The following is a 16,661-nucleotide window of genomic DNA, read 5'->3' as shown; positions in this document are numbered from 1 at the left end:
AGGTAGGGGAGCCAGTCTCTATGTCCTGACAGTGTGTGGGGGGCGGCGGGGGGGGGGGAGCTGCAGGCAGAGCAGGGAGCCCTGAGAGCAGCCGGGGCCTGGGGAAAGGGACAGACATGGGCTGGGCAGTGGGAGAAGCCATTCTGACTACTGCATGCCTGGGTACTCAACCCACCCCTCTTGGTTCCATCAAGAAGTCCCCAGGGCCCTGTAACCTGAATTAGCACCTTGCCCTACCCTTCCTGTTCTCTGGAGCCTTCTTACTGATCCAACCCCTTTCCAGCCTCAGAGTCTTTGCATGTGCTGCTCACTTTGCCCAAAACTGTCTTCCCCCACCTCTGCTTCTGGCACAGTTCCTACCTGACAGGGTTATAGCAGAAATGTCACCTCCTGGGGAGGCTTCTTTCACCTCTATTCTCTCTCTAAAGCTGACCTCCATTCCCTCAAAGCAGCCTGTCTTTCTTTCATAGCATTGACCACAATTTGCACTTGATGATTCGTTGGTTCATTTACTAGTTCAAGGGCCAGTGTCTGTGCGGTCACTGTTAAGTCCCCTGTGCCCAGAAGGTCAAGCACACACCAGGTATGCTGTAAATACTCCTCGCATCAAGGATCATTCTCACTGCTCCCTCTCTGGAGTGAAGGGACAAGTGCCTTGCTCCCTCCTGTCACCCCTGAAAGTTAAGGGGGCAGGGACAGGGCAGAAGCCAGCTCAGGCTGCCCCTGGCCTGGCATGGCCTAGAGACAGTTTGGGATTAACTCCCTGGCTGCTAGGCAGGTCCAATCCCTGGGGCCTGCCTAGGGCAGAGGTCACGTGGGCTGTGGTGGCTCTGAGGAAGGCCAGGGCCGACGTGCAATCCTGTGCACAGGTGGGGTCTGCGACTGTTCTGGGTGCATGTTCGCCTCATCCGAGGCACCAGGACCCAGGTTCACGTAGGCTGCAGGCAGCTGCACGTAGTGGTCCCCAAGCAGCCTGGCCGCCACGTGCTCCACTTCCTCCACCAGCGCTGAGAATGTGGGTCTCCCTGCAGGGTCCGCAGCCCAGCAGCGCTGCATCACTGTGTACCTGTGGGGAGAGGGGCATGTCAGAGGCAGGGCACATCCCCACCCAGAGATTCCGGGCTGCCCACCTGCTCTTAATCCTCTGGCAGGCCGCACAGGAACGAGAACAGGTAACAGGGCCTAGTGCAGAGCATTGCCCAGTCAGAGGCAGCTCTTTCAGCATTGTGATTGCTGTTCCAGTCTTGCCTCCCCACCATGGCAGAGGTTGAATTGCCCCAGGGATTAAGAGCTTGGACTCCTGAGCCCGGTGTGACCTGAGCAATGTGATCTTGGGCAAGATTCTTAACCTCTCTGTGTCTCTGGATCCTCCTCTGATCACAGAGCTGTGGCGGCATAGGGTGGGAGGATGCCTGTGAAGCGCTTACTTAGCTTAAGGCGCAGCTCACAGGCTATCAGTTATCATCTTAGGTCTTCTAGGAAGGAAGCCCATGTCCAGTGAAATGGAGATTAAAAGTCCTGAGACATGGACATGTGGGATACCCAGCCATTGTTTCTGTGGGTTTACCTGGTGGGCCCCAATACATGCCTCTTCATCTTGGAAATGCTGCCTCTGCCTTAAATGACACTAAGTGCCCTACACACAATAATCTCATAATTCTCAGACTCTGAGGGTGGTACTGTCATCATCCAAACTTTACAGATAAGGAAACTGAGGCCTCAAGTGGAAAAGAGACTTGGTCTGGTCTAGTGGATGCTGTGATGGTCCACCCAGATCCCCCTTCATCCTCCCAGTGGGTGCTGCTGACCCTTGGCTAAAGCCCTCCCTAGGAATCACCCCAGGCAGAAAGTAACTGCCTCCCCCAAGCTCACACTATGACCAGTGACTTATTAATGTCCAGTACAAGGACCTGGCCCCTTGATCTAAATTTCGTAAAACTCTGGGGCTCCTGGATGGCTCAGTTGGTTAAGCGTTTGACTTCAGCTCAAGTCACAATCCCGCAGTTTGTGGGTTCCAGCCCTACATTGGGCTCTGTGCTGACAGCTCAGAGCCTGGAGCCTGCTTCAGATTCTGTGTCTCCCTTCTCTCTGCCCCTCCCCTGCTCACACACTATCTCTCTCTCTCTCTCTCTCTCTCAAAAAACATTAAAAGGGGCACCTGGGTGCCCAGTCGGTGGTCAGTTGGTTAAGCAGCCGACTTCAGCTCAGGTCATGATCTTGCAGTTTGTGAGTTCAAGCCCCACGTCAGGCTCTGTGCTGACAGCTCAGAGCCTGGAGCCTGCTTCAGATTCTGTGTCCCCTCTCTCTGCCCCTCCCCTGCTCATGCTCTGTCTCTCTTTCCCCAAAATAAATAAACATTAAAAAGCTTTTTTTTAATTAAAAAATATAAAATAAAAATATGCATATATATACACGTGTATATATATTTCATATATATATATTTCATATATATATTTCATATATATATATTTCATATATATATATTTCATATATATATTTCATATATATATTTCATATATATTTCATATATATATTTCATATATATTTCATATATATATATTTCACATATATATTTCATATATATATATTTCATATATATATTTCATATATATATTTCATATATATATATTTCATATATATATATTTCACATATATATTTCATATATATATATTTCATATATATATTTCATATATATATTTCATATATATATATTTCATATATATATATTTCATATATATATATTTCATATATATATATATATATATATATATATATATATATATATATATTTCTTAAAACTCCAAAGAGCCACCCCAGATCAAGCAGCCCCCTGGGCTATAGCCCAAGGATGGGCTATAGCCTCTGCGGCATCTGCATGGCAGCCCAACTTCTCCACCTGCCCAGTCCTGCTTCCCTGGGCTCTCTGCTTGCCTGGCTCTGACTGATCCTTTGGTTGACCTGGAAAGGGACCCTCTCTGGGCCTCAGTTTCCTCATCTGTGGACTGGTTCCACCAGCATTTGGGGCTGGGAGGAGATCACAGTTGCCATGGTAATAGTACTCCCCACTCAGAGGACTCAGGTTCCCCCAGTCTATCAATAAACTCCCTGTATATATAGCTCCAGGTGAGAGTCTGTTTCAGGGAACCTGACCCAGGGGCAGATGGGTAGTAAAGATGATTTCACTTACTTCAAACCAGAGGCATTAGTGAAATGAATAATAAAGATCAAACCCAAGGCAGGCAGGGGCTGGGAAGAAGGGTTACTCGTACCCTTCTAGAGCACAGTCTGAGATTGGAATCATCAACTACCTTTACCTGTGACCTGGTTCTTCCTGTTCTAACCACAAAGATCTGGGCACAGACAAGGCACGTGTACTGCTTCTGAAGCTGAACCCCGACACAGACCCACTGGGCAGGCACAGTGACTGTTTCATAGTTGTCACCATGCCTTGGGATCAGGGAATCTGAAACTATATCCAGTAGGGAGATGTTGGGGGTGGGGGCTAGTGTGGGAGCTAATGGAACCTCTCTTTGAGGTTAAATGAATGGAAAAGATGGAAAACAGGCCCCCCTTAGCGGGGGTGGGGTGAGGAGTGCTGAGAAATCAAATCACTGGCCTCAACCCAGACTCTGAGTGGGGAGTACTGTTACCATGGCAACCATGATCTCCTCCCAGCACTCAGCCCCAAATGCTGGTGGAACCAGTCCACAGATGAGGAAACTGAGGTCCAGAGAGGGTCCCTTTCCAGGTCAACTAGAGGATCAGTCCGAGAGCCAGGCAAGAACACTGTCTCCTGTCCCTTCCTTGTCTCTGGGGCCCAGCTCCCTCCCACTACCACCTCCACATACTCACAGAGAATCAGGACAATATTCAGGCTGGGGCAGGCGTCGACCCTGGGCCAGGAAGTGAGTGAGGTCAAAAGGGTCAATGTGGGGGTATGGTGGGGCGCCCCGTGTCAGCAGCTCCCACAGCAGCACACCAAATGACCACTGTGGGAAGGAGAAAGGAGACTCAACTCTTACCCCAAATTTGGGGATAGGTAGGCCCCCCAGGTCCTCTATCTCCTAGAGTCCTCCAGCTGGAAATCAATCAGAGCCCGCTCCTCAGTATCTCATACGCATCTTTCCTCAGTCTCCTCTCATCACCAGACCCTGCCCAGAGTTGGGCCTGTAGGCCCTGTATTGTCTGCAAGGAGCCAATGAGTTCAGAGCCCCCTCTTGCCGTGGCAAGAGGGCTCTATCTTAGACCTGCTCAAGAGGTGGGCAAATGGGCTGCGGGGGCTGCTCAGCTTAGGGATTCCCTGGGCTCAGATCATCATCTGGACCTAAAAGGGCAAGGCCAAGTGCTCTCCCAGGACACTGAGGCCATGTGGACTCTGGGGCAGGTGGGGCCTCACCACATCAGACTTGGTGGTGAATCTGTAGGTCTGCAGGCTCTCCAGTGCCATCCATTTGACAGGGAGGCGAGCATGGCGATGCTGTCGAACACTGTAGTACTCCTTGTCCAGGATACCACGGGCCAGGCCAAAGTCAGCCACCTTGACTGTGAATGACTCATCCAGCCTGAGAGCAGGGGATCATACTCAGGACTGGCCCCCACCTGGCCCTAAACCCATTTACTCCAGGCCTTCACAGGGTTTCAGAGCCACCGTGTCCAATCTAAGCCTGCACTGGGCAGATAGGAGAACTGAGGCCCAGAGAGGGGAGGACATGCCCAGGGCTGCACAGCAAGGGCTGGAGCGTGGGCCCTTCCCTGAGATGCCTTTGGGCAGCTGTGCACCCTGGTGCCCTGCCCCCTTCCTTCACCCCAAATGCTCCGGCCCCTCACATGCAGTTCCGAGCAGCCAGGTCTCTGTGCACAAACTTCTGCTCTGCCAGGTACTCCATGCCACGGGCTACCTGAAGGCCGAAGCTGATGAGGTCCTTCACCGTGGGGTTCTAGGGGCACAGGTGGGTCGGTAGGCAAGGGCATAGCAACTCATCCCCAGCTGCTGCCCAAGTCTCCTGACCCGAGCACTGACCCGCTGGGGTGAGCGGATGAACTGAAGCAGGTCTCCATGATGCATATAGGGTAGCAGCACCTGGGGCAGCCCTTCAGGGGGCAGCACAATACCGATGAGAGCCAGCACATTTGGGTGGTGCAGACCACGCATGAGCAGCCCCTCGCGCAAGAAGGCCTCCACCTCCTGCACCTCTGTGATGCCTGTGGAGTGGCTTGAGTCAGACTCAGGGCAGGAAGACCTTTTGCCAGGGTCAGATGGAGAAATGGAGAAGAAAGTTCTCCTATTCAGGGTTACTCAGCAAGGTGGTAGCACAGCAGGGACGGGGATCTTCCTAGCCTCTTCCCTACTTACGACTCAGCGACTTTATGGCACAATGGATTCGATTCTGGTCCTTGTCTGTGTATTCTCCATGGTAGACAACTCCAAAGTGGCCTGGTGAGGGGGAGATGGTGAGAGGGCCCCAATGCTCAGGGTGCACACCACACCCTCTCATTGGCAACCAAACCTCAGAGCACCAACTGGCCGATGTGATATTAAAAACAAATAGCAGCTACATAATGACAGAGCCTGCACCCCTCCCATGCCTACTTAATCTGCACCAGAATCCACTGAAGACAGAACTAATTACTATTTCACAGATGAGCAAATGGAGGCTCAGAGAGGTTACGTGGTATTCCCGAGGTCACAAAGGTTGGTGGAAAGGCCAGAGCAGAGTCCTGCCCAAATGCCCCTTGAGTCCATGTCATCTCAGGACTCCATCTCTGCCCCAGCCCCACCTGGCTTGGCCCCCATACCTTTGCCAATGATTCTGTCCCTGTGGGTGACCACCTGCTCATGTGAGATCAGCACATCCTTCACCTCGGTCAGGAGTGCAGAGTCTAAGTCCCCAAGCTGGATGGACTCTGTCTGCAACAGTGGGACACAGGACCCGTCCCCACTGTCTGAGACGGATGCTTTGTGGCTCTGTGTGGTGGAATCCAGACCATGAGTGGCAGGGGCTGCTGTGGAGGAGAGGAAGTGAGGGGCCTGTGGAACAGAGGGTGTGGCCCCAGCTTTCAGCACCTCCCCCGTCTCACCAAGGCCATTTCTGTAGTCAGAACCTGAGCGGAGTGCAGGCAAGGGGATGGCTCCAGTGGTCCGGTCCAAGGATGCCAGGTCATCTAGGTTTGGAGAAAGGACTGTGGAAAGACAGCCCCTGGTGGCCAGCCTCTCCAAACTCAGTCCCCAGGAGGTATGGGCAGACCTCCAAGGCCTGGGCAGAAAGAGGACTTGGAGATGCCATGGTTTGGTATAGGCCAAGTCAGGAGGGGAGTGGAGAGCTCACCCAGTTGTTTCCTCCGCCAGTAGTTGAAGATCAGCGCAGCGGCCAGTGCAGCCACAAGCAGGAGCAGGGCCAGCAGGACACCAAGGAGTAGCCTCTGTGGGACCCCCTCTGGGCCTGGCCGTATCACCCTGCCCAGGATGTGACATCCATCATCCACACAGACCTGGGGGCAGGTGGCAGCTCAGGCCCAGCCTGCAAGCCCTGGCCCATGTCTCATGTGGAGAGCCAGCTGAGCTGCCTACCTGCAGTGGGGCTCCATCCTTGTCAAGTTGCAGGGAGGAAGGCAGAGGGCAGATGACCACATCCCCCCGGAGCTCATGCTGGCAGCTCTTACCACCCACGGTCACGTTCACGTCCACACAATCAGCCACAGCGCCCAGCCCAATATACTGCAGAGAGTCATAAGGACTGGCCAGTGCCCCCATCTCCTCTGGGCAAGGCTTCAGCCCTAACCCTTCACCATCCCTGACCTCCATCCCCCACACTTACCTCAAACTTAACAGCGTGCTCCTCGGGCTTCAGTGGGGCAAAGTCAGTGGAGGGTGGATGGGGTGGGGGCAGGAAGCGAAAGCCGGGCTGCGTGAAGCCAGCAGCTCCATCCCCCCAGGCACTCAGGTTCCCTGTTACCCACCCCTGGGGGCTTCGGACGACATATTCGGGCAGGCGGCACCGATGCTGCTCCGGGAGGTGCCCTGTACACTGCTAGGGCCCATGCGAGAGTGGTTAGCTAGGCATCCCACCTACGGCCACCCCAGTCTCCTCAGCCCAGCACGGGGTAGAGCTAGAACTCAGAGGATTGATCCAGCCTTCCTCCCTCCTGGCTAGTGTCCATTTGGCAGCTGCCAGTGACAGCTCACCCTGTTTTCCACTGCCATAAGCCCATCATGGAATGACAGCACTAGGTGCCACGCTGAAGTCAGATGTTGGCCATGGATGGTGACATGGGAGCCACTGTGGAGGAAAGCAATGTGGTGGGCTTGGGGTGCTCTCTGAGGCTGCCTCCCTCATTCCTTAGGAGACCAGAGTGGGCAAGGGGGTGGCACTTACATGTAGCCACAGTTGGGGCTGATGCCCAGCACAATGGGGTCTTCCAGGTAGTGGAAGGTCCAGGAGCCTGGCACCACAGCGCCCCCCACCTGCAGGTGAATGGGAACCCTGGCCATAGCAGCCCCAGGGGGCGTAGTACATAAGAGCTGCCCCTCGCTGACCCTGCAGAACGGGGTGGGGGTAGGGGTGGGAGGATTGGTCTCAGGATCACCCTCCAGGTGATGGCCAGACCCACCTCCTTTAAGGTCTGCCAATCCCTCTCAGTTCTTCTGTTGGTCATCTTCCCACCCTGCCCATTATCAATGAGTCTGTTTGAAGACAGGGTCTTTAAGGCTTCCAAGAAGAAGGCAGGGCAGAAAAGGTTCCCCAAAGCCTTGGCTAGAGCCAGTTAACTCTGTGATGGGCTCTCTCACCATCCCCAAACCACCCGTGGGCTGGAGGGGGCAACAGACCCTTCCTCCTGGACCTGCTCCCTACACTGACCATTTGAGCTCTGCTCTCTCTGCCCTGGTAGGATCCAAGGCCCACCTGGTAAGGGCTCCCTGAGTGGGGAGCCCTGTGGCCTCCCCTCCCCTTGCATGTTGGCACTTACTGTTCCAGTGGGCACTCAGTCCCATTGACCAGCACCATCTGACTGGTGCCTAAAGACAGGCCTTGGCCTTCAAAGGTGAGGCGGGTGCCCCCTGCCCGTGGGCCAAAGAGGGGTTTTACTGCTGTCAGCACTGGCTCCTAAGAAGACATAGAGGTGGCTTAGCTTGGCATAAAAGGCCTTCCACTCCAAGCCCTTCCTTGCCCACATTGCCTGGCTGGCCAAGGGTACAGACAAGGCAAGGTGGCCTCACCATGAAAGAGAAGCCTTGCAGCATGGAGGTGCCATCCACTTGGAAGTGCTTGCCTGGTGGCATGTTGGTCACAGTGAGGCTGATGTTGGCGGGCCCGGCTGGCTGCATGCCCAAGGGCTCCAGCTCACACTCAAGCTCCTCTACAAAGTCTTTCCGGGGCACTGGGCTAGGGTACCAGGGGAACCCAAGGTCAGCCAGGGGTCACACAGGCCTGGCTGTATGCCTGCTACATACCACAGGTCTCCTCTGAGCCTGAGGATGGTATCTCTTTACTCGTGCCTTCCTCCAAGGTAAGCAGGATCTGGTGAGGCAGGGACTAACCTTGCCCAGTTCCATGACTCAACAGGCAGGTAGGGCATATGCAGGCTCAAGCAGGGACAGAGAGGTCTCCTTAGACACCAAGCAACCAGAGTCACTGCAGTTTGCCTGATATCTCCTTGCCCCCAGTAAGCAGAAGACAGGGTCTCACAGGGAAGGGGCTGCTTGGTCACCCCTGTTAGGGACAGGAAGCGCAGAGACCAGCTTGTACCTGAGGTTTGGGCTGTCCTTGGGCAGCAGTCGGCAGGGACTTTCGCCCACGGTGACCTGATGGGTGCCCTCAGGCACCAGATCAGCAGGGCGCAGGTAGAAGTTGGAGCCACACAGGGTCAGCCTTGTGCTGCCCCTTAGGGGTCCAGTCTGGGGGTAGAACTGAAGAGAGGGAGAGAGCCTGAGTCCCTGTGTGCATCCGGGCTCTCAGCTGTCTGCTTTTCCCAGAGTTTTCTGCTATGCCCCTTGCCTGCCCTCCCTCCAAGTCTCCTAGGTCACTTGTAGTCCTCAGTCAGGCACTTTTCTGCCTCTAAGTCTTTGCATGTGCCATCCCCTCTGACAAGAATACCCTCCTTGTTGATATTGGGGACATTCCAGGCCTGAGGATCATGGTTAACACATGCTGACCCCCACTCCAGGCCCAGCTTGTCCCACCCTTACCTGGGCCCTGCCAAGCAAGTCATACCTCAGTAAGCTCAGGTGGACAATGATCCTGTTGCCAGGAGCCAGGACACTCCTTCTGCCGGCCACACATGCCCCCACACCAGCCACAGCCCATGAAACGCTGTGCCCGCAGACAACTCCCACAGGTGAGGAAGTGGTGGCAGCCAGGGCCCTGGATAGGTACCTGGAAGACCTTGGAGTGGCAGAGGGGTGGTTCAGGGGTGGCTGGAGGGAGAACTAGACCCAGAGACTGCCTGGTCCCATTGTAGGTCAGGGTGGTGAGACCTGTATGTCAGTGCCTCCCTGGATTAGATGGGGAGGCTTTGTTTCCACGGCCCTGGCCCCAGGCCCTACCCTAGTCCCACCTTACCTGCTCCCCGGAGGAAAAGAACAGGTGGTCTCCAAGGCGACTGACATCTCGTTGTATGGGCTGCCTGTTGCCACCCAGTGAGAAGTTGGACACATACAGCAAGTAGTTGAGAGATCTGGCCAGCTCCACCTGGGATAGGTTAGCTGTGAGCAAAATGGAAATGGGGAAGGGGACCCAGGAAGAAGGAGCTGTGGAGATGGGGGTCCTACCTGCAGGATGCGCCCATCAGTTGTGCCCATGTGGGCCACTGTGACATTGTCAAGGCGTGTCACATGCAGTGCAGTGACCTGTACTGGTCCTAATAGCCCGTTGAAGAGGTCCACACGTGATAGGCTGCTGCTAACCAGCAGAGGAAAGTGATGGCAGCTGGTGTTGGGGCTGGGGGCCTCCAGGCCAGGCTGAGGAGAGTCGGGTAAGGAGTCAGGGCTCATCCTCACACATTGACCCCTTGGGATCTCTGTCAGTGACCACAGCAGCCCAAACCCCCATCCCTTACCTGACTTGGCTAGATAAGACTCCAGGTCTGCCACTTACCCACCCCCTCCCACCTATGGGGCTCTCAGAGGTAGTAAGTCCAGGAAGGAAGGCCCAGGCTGGAAGGCCAGCATCTGCTATGCCTTGCCCTGACCTGCCATGTCCATTCTGATAATGACTTAGAGTCTCACAGACCCAACCTCATTCTTGCCTCACAACCACTGTGTAAAGTGGGTGCTTTCAACACCCCTATTTTGCAGATAAGGAAATGAGCTCAGAAACCGTTTGGTCACTTGTCCAAGGCCTTACAGGCCCTCAGGAGAGGAGCCAGGCAAGAAGTCTGAGCTCTTGAGCAGAGTCCTCTTCTGCCCCCTGCTGGTTATTCCCTGTACTTCAGCAAACCCTGTCCCCTTTGGGGGCTTCAGTTTCTCTCCAGCCTAAGGTGGCTAAACTCTGAAGTTAACTGGCCAGCATGGGGCTGGTAACATGGTTCTTCTCCCTGAGACTCCAAAGATCTTCCTGTACCTCCAGCTGCAAGCTGAATCCCCTTCAGATACAAAAGGGAAAAACCAAGGCCTGAAGGCTAGGCCCCAGGGATTGGGAAACACCTGTCACCTGTTCTTAATAGGAAGGTGTTTTGGGGGACTGCACTCAAGGCACCAAGGCAGGACTGTGGAAGCTTCTGGGAAATCATATCAGGGTATGATGCAAGGCATTGGAGCTGGGTGCAAAGCACAGGCAGGGCTCAGTAGCCTTGGGGCTTGCCACATTCCCTTGCCAGCCCTGGGGCTCCCATCAAACCAAGTATGCTTAACCTAGTCCTGAGACCTCAGTGCTGATCAGGAGCCCTGGGGGTGCAGAGCTGGGCACAGAAATTCCACACACTCTAGGTCTGTAGCCTGGATGGGTGGGAACTGGGACTCTGTCCTCACTTGAGGCAGGAAAGGGGCCTGACCTTAGCCGGAAGCCAGCGGGTGTTTTTAGCATGACTCAGGAACAGGTGGGGCTGAGGGGTGGCAAAGAGGCCCTACCCTGATCAGGACCACACCCCTGTCTGCTTGCCCCTGGGTCCTAGGACTTAGCTCTGGGTTTTCAGGTTTGTCTATAAGCCAGCCTGTGGCTCCTAAGAGCATGACTCAAGTGTCCAGTGCCCCACAAAGGAGGGTGACTGCTCCAGAGTCAAATCCCACCTGAACCCATGGAAGGCAGGTGCCAGCTCAGAGTCCCACAGGCTTCCTGAGGCCAGCCACAATCAGCACACAGTGGGTGTTGCCCTGGAGGCTACATGCCCAGTCACTGGACAAACACTGTACAGGCTGGTTCACACACCTCCCTGGCCAGCTTGTGGGCCATCTTGAGATCAGTCCTCCTCGAACCTAGCACTGCCAACTCATGCTGGATGTCTTCTGACCCACTGACCACCAGCCAAGTCCGTGAGAGGTTCAGACTCCCCCAGAAGGAAGAGAGGAGGACAGGCAGGGCTGCCCAGGCCCTGACGAGGGCTCTCCCCCCCTTGGGCCTCCTCAACCCAGATGGACTCAGCTGAGGGAGGGAGGCTGGAGATGCCCTACTCTTCGCTGTTCGTACATTCTCCTTCCACCTCTGAGGCATTAGTAAGAGCCAGAAAGGAGTCAGTGGGGAACGTCACAGAAGTAGCAGAGCCACAGGGCAGCCAAAGACTCAGAGCAGTGACTGTGAGTGAGCTCACTGAAAGACCACTTATCCAGTGCTGTTCACCCCATTGTCTTGGTTTTACCTCTTACAAGCTAGGGTAGGACTGTTTCCATGGCTCTCAGTTTGGGTTTTGTCCTTAGCATTTTAAGGAATGTCCTGTTTGTCTCTGTTCCAGCTCCCTGACACCATGGCTGGAGAGAACCTGGGTAGGGTCTGCTGGGAAAAGCCCCCAATTCAGCGATGGCCGGGAGACCTCTTACTTGGGGTGAGATGGGGAACTAGAGCAGGGCCCCAACTATAGTGAAAGAAAGTCTGGGACTCCTTCATGGTGAACCACTTCCAACCAGCCCCTCCTAAGCCTTTACTCATCCCCAGATGTTTACAGTTGTTTGCACAAGACTGGGGTGAGCTTCCTGGAATCTACTAGAGCCAAGTTGCCTTCCCACCATGTCCTTGGTCCTCCCCCAGTCACTCCACAGAGAACAATCAGGGACGAGTGTGTCTGTGAAGCCCAAGCCATGCAGGCTCTCTGACAAGCCCCCAAACTTCCAAGGCCCAGGAGGCTCCCTGGAATGGGGTGGGGGCATCCTCTGACAACTCCTGCCCCACCCTCTTTGGAAAGCGGAACAAAACAGTGCTTCCAAAGGGAAAGAGAAACTGTGCTGGTGAGCAGCCATATCTGTGTGAATCTGTTAGCATCTGCTTGTGTGGGGGGCTGTTTCTCTGTGTATGTCCTTGAGGGTATGTGTGGTGGGCAGGTAGGAGGGGATCATTGTACCGGAGTTAGGCAGTGTCTCTGCCAGATAGTTGTGATGCAATCTGCTTCTCACACAATCTAGGAAACTACCTAAAAAAATCAGAGGCCATAGTACCTAAGAGAGTGAAAGAGCAAAATGGAGGAGAAACAGAGACTAGTCTGGCTAGTAGGTGAGCCTCCAGTATAGCCTGTGCTTGGCTGATTCCCTCACGCCCTCCACACCCCCACCTGCCCCCAGCACTAAGGAACTGGGTGGAAGAGAAAACGTCTTCCTTCCTGCCCTTCTCCCTCCCTCCCAGACCCTCTTACTGGATTCTACCACCTGCTCACAGTTGAGGGCCCCTTCTTTCTGCTCACCGGGTTGGGGCAAAAACTAGGCGACTGGAAGAAGTCGAGGCCTCGCCGGATGCCAGGGGGGACAGGAGGCTCACAACAGCGCTCCACACCATGCTCGATGAGAGTGTCCACTAGGTCGATGGGAAAGGCACAGACGACAGAGTTGGGATTCACACCGGGACTGCTGTCTCTGCTAGCCACGAAGACGCCAAATAGCACTTCTTGGCCTTCAGCGATGCTCAGCTCAGCAGCTAGCTTGCTGCCCACTGGAGCTGCATGGGCCGCCCTCAGCACTGGGTAGGGCTGTCCTCCCTCAGTGGCCCCGCGGCGCCGGCGTTTGGGTGCGAATCGGCAGTCGAGAACGAGTTCGCGGTAGTCGCCCAGCTCGGGCTCAGCAGCGCTGAGCCGTGCCAGGCGTGTGTGCAAGGCTTCCGGGGCAGCTGCCACGCTGGGCCGCTGCACCTTCAGGAAATAGACAAAGGCTCTGGAGCGGAAACTGTACACGTACTGGATAGGATAGGAAGCGAGGTGCTCCGGCAGCACGGACAGCGCGGCAAACCCCGGTGCGAATCCTGAGGCATCGGCCTTGAGGCGCCGGATGGACACTGAGCGGGGGCTGAAGCTCGAGGCCACCGTCTCATCCAGTGAGGATGCCACGTAGAAGTAGGAGGCATGGCCCTGCTCAACCACGGTCACGAGGGTGCCCAGAGGACTGGCCACACAGTCAGGGCAGTCCTCGGGCTGGTTGTGGTTGGCGGAGAAGAGGCAGGCTGGCGGTGCCAGGTGCAGGGCTGTCCCTTGGGGCTCTAGCTCGTGCAGGAAGCAGCGCCCATGCAGGCTCGAGCCACAGCTGACTAGTGCGGGCAGAGCTGGCTCCAGCACCAGCACCTGTGCATCTGTGTCTCCCTGCGGGCTGTGGGGGCCCGGGCCACAGGCCGCACACGTCTGACAGCCCGGGTCTCCAACAGGACCCGTGGCCAGGCTCTCTACTGGCTGCAGGCCAGGCCCAAGCACGTGCAGGCGATTGCGTGTAGCCACGAACACGGCACTCCCGTCCCTGCCGCCCTCGTAGGTCGCTATGGCCTGTACCGGACCTCCGGCCGAGAAGCTGGGCACCTTGTACTCGACATCAAAGTCGCGCAAGGCGGCGTAGGGGGTGCGCGGACACTGCCAGGACTCTCTGGCCAGCAGTGGTGGCAGCAGTAGCAGCAGCAATAACAGTGAAGGCTGTGACGGCGGCGAGAGAAGCTCCATCGAGGCCCACCTGGGCCCCTGCAGGGACTCTTGGAGGCCTGGGCCTGGCTGGGAGCAGACTCAAGGTCCCGGTTGGGACCTGAGTCCGCAGCCGGTCCTGAAAGCCCTCGGGCAGCTGACCCACCCCCAGCGTGATGTCCAGCGCCCTCCCCTGCCCTCGGGTCTGAGCACCTGGCACCAGGTGGACATACACACCGCCAGTGAACGAAGAGGTCCCCTCACCTGCCTGCCCCAGCTGCTGCTCCAAGCAGGCACTCTGAGCAAAGTCGGCAGGAGGGCGCAGGGCGGGGCTGGCGGGGCCAGGGTGCGTGGGCGGAACTGTGGGCGGGGCCCGTTGAAGGCTCGGCCTAGCCAGCCCCTCCTCCCACCCGACTCTCCAGGCCTTCGAAAGCCTGTTACCTACACCTTCTCTTGGGGGCGTTTTTCTCAGTGGCATGTGGTGAGTGTGCCTGGAGTAGCCCAGAGAGAGGTAGGAAAGTCTGAGCCTTCCCTTCCCGCCGCTCACGACCGACTGGGCTGAAGTGAGGAGGGGTCGGAAGTCACCCCAGCACCAGTGAGGGTTTGAGGACCACCTGGCTTATTTTTGCCCTTGGCACCAGTATACAGCCAACACACTCAGACGCTGGTTCCAGAACAGGGCCTGGAGGCCCCTGAGAGACCAAGAATGTGTGGAGGACCGGAGGGGAGAGGTGGGGGCCCCCGGGAGTAGTGAAACCCTCTCAGGGCAGGGGCCATCCTTTTCTGGGCCTGCCCTGGGATGTCAATGACTGGATGGTATCACAGGAAGATGCGTTGTCCCCTGCCTGCCCAAGGCGGTAGAGGTTATGAGTTAGGACCTACCCTGCTGGCTGGACATTAGAGTCAGAGGAGAGGCAGCTTATGGGGAGGCCCAACCCTAGCTATGGTCCCTCCACCACTGCCTCAGTAGGCAGAAGCTGCAGGATGGGGCTAACAAAACACACAGTGCTGGCTGCCTTTGCTGGCTGTGCTGCAGTGCCCCCCTGATATGGGGGAAACATGGGCTTTGACAGGGCACCTCTAACCTGCTCTGTAAGCTATGCTGGGCCTGAGTCTCTCCATCCCTGAAATGAGGATATAGTTCTAACTAGGTGACTGCCCACAGTTCTCTCTTCAGTCTGAGTGAGGCATATGGGGTTGGGGGAAGGAGAGGCAACCTTGCCTCTTGTACATGGACTTCAGCGGTTGCTCCTTGGTAACTGGTTCTTCCTAACATTTAAAGGGGGCTCTGGGGGACCATGTCAGCCTGACAGCCCCCTTAGCCAGGTGGGCCTTAACCCTGGAGGGAGGGGAAGCTTCATAGGGTGGCCCTACACTGAGGTCTGAGGGACCTGTGAACTGTGGGTCCCAGGGCTTTGGAGCATAAGAGGGGTGGGGGAGAGAGGAGTTTTCAGCCCAGCAGGATTCATTCAGCCTGATTTTTGGAGCTGTATCTCCTCTACTCCCCTATCCAGACAATATTCCTTGTTCCTCCTTCCAGGAGCACCTTTTTCCTTTCCTTCTCTGGCAGCTTAGATGGCACCACCTCCAGGAAGCCCTCCTGATCCAGTCAATGCCTGGTCCATTTTGTGGGTCCCACAGATCATATGCTATACCCACTCTAGCACAGCTGACTCTGAATACCTGACTCCCCACTTTCCCCATTCCTAGTGCTGAACTCCCCTCCCCCTTGGGGCTGGAGCTCAGTGAGCACCTGGGAGAGAGAGGAAACAGGATTGGGCAGCCACACCCAGTGCTGGGAGGATTCAGAGCCTCAGGCATCATAAATGGCACTCCCTTCTCTAACTAGAATTGGCCCGGAAATGAATAAATACCCATAAAAAAAATCATGTGTTCCACAGTCAACATGATTCAAGACACTCATGCTGGGTAAAATTGAAATGAAACATTCTCCGCTGGCGTTGAGACAGTTTCTTGGGTCCCGGTACTACCTTCGGAGAGACTTCTGTAGGTTGGGAGGAGACTTCAAGGGCCCTCCTTGATCACCCTGTCCACTCGTTTTGAGGATTGGGGTGCAGCAGTCAGCAGTTGATTCTCTGCTGCCACCATGTGGCCAAGATGTTGGCTAGCCCCAGAACAGCGTCCCCTGGTGGACAACCCCGGTCCTTGAGAACCGGCATCCACGGGAGCACCCCTTCCTCCTTCCCCCTCTGCCCACTCTGCAGGAGCAGGGCAGGCAAACCATGTGGGGGAAGTGGGGCCTTGGAGTGTTAAGTATAAGTGCTCCCTCCAAGCTGAACTCACAAGGCCTGGCCTATATTTGGTTTAGGACCTGCCCAACTGCCCCAGTATCTATCACCTTGAAGGAGTGCCCTCTTTTCCCTTTTTGGCTCTCACATCCCTCTGAACACTACTCCAAAACAAAAACAAAAACGAGAACTAATGCCAGCCTTTTTCTCCAACCCAAAGAGATCATCTGAGTGGCAGCAGTCTCTAACTACAATATGACCATATCACTCTGCAGCTTTAAAACAAATTCAATGGCTCCCCACTGCCAGACTTTTACCTGGAGTTCAAGAAACCTAGGCCTTGAAAACTCCTCCAGCTTCACTTAAACCAGTAATACCAGGCTCTTTACCAGGTCCTTCGC

At 55.5% G+C, this 16,661-nt stretch overlaps 1 protein-coding gene and 1 long non-coding RNA gene across 14 annotated transcripts; one reads left to right on the top strand and one right to left on the bottom strand.

The window, feature by feature from the left end:
* Nucleotides 1-489: 489 nt before the first annotated feature.
* Nucleotides 490-14,340, bottom strand: MST1R (macrophage stimulating 1 receptor). Of its 13 annotated transcripts, none has more exons than XM_086698159.1 (20): nt 12,821-14,340; nt 9,768-9,956; nt 9,559-9,687; nt 9,211-9,381; nt 8,746-8,906; nt 8,217-8,382; nt 7,967-8,103; nt 7,375-7,536; nt 7,185-7,278; nt 6,817-7,029; nt 6,570-6,716; nt 6,328-6,490; nt 6,080-6,181; nt 5,798-6,004; nt 5,355-5,435; nt 5,022-5,203; nt 4,829-4,938; nt 4,398-4,563; nt 3,854-3,990; nt 490-1,066 (listed from the first exon to the last, which is right to left on the bottom strand). In XM_086698159.1, exons 1-20 carry the CDS (start codon nt 14,051-14,053, stop codon nt 811-813), a joined length of 4,206 nt encoding a protein of 1,401 aa, XP_086554285.1. In that variant the 5' UTR covers nt 14,054-14,340; the 3' UTR covers nt 490-810. The 13 variants fall into 13 exon arrangements, with proteins under 13 accessions (XP_086554285.1, XP_086554286.1, XP_086554290.1 ...); XM_086698160.1 differs by having other exon boundaries at nt 5,798-6,001; XM_086698164.1 differs by having other exon boundaries at nt 6,104-6,181.
* LOC147583604 (uncharacterized) lies at nt 9,684-12,375 on the top strand. Its single transcript, XR_015248387.1, has 2 exons — nt 9,684-9,970; nt 11,882-12,375. It is a non-coding gene; the product is annotated as an uncharacterized LOC147583604 (long non-coding RNA).
* Nucleotides 14,341-16,661: the final 2,321 nt, after the last annotated feature.

Source organism: Puma concolor, chromosome A2 (assembly GCF_028749965.1).
Source record: "Puma concolor isolate L17-30 chromosome A2, mPumCon1.1.hap2, whole genome shotgun sequence".
NCBI lineage: Eukaryota > Metazoa > Chordata > Mammalia > Carnivora > Felidae > Puma > Puma concolor.
This window is presented reverse-complemented; position numbering and strand designations above follow the sequence as displayed.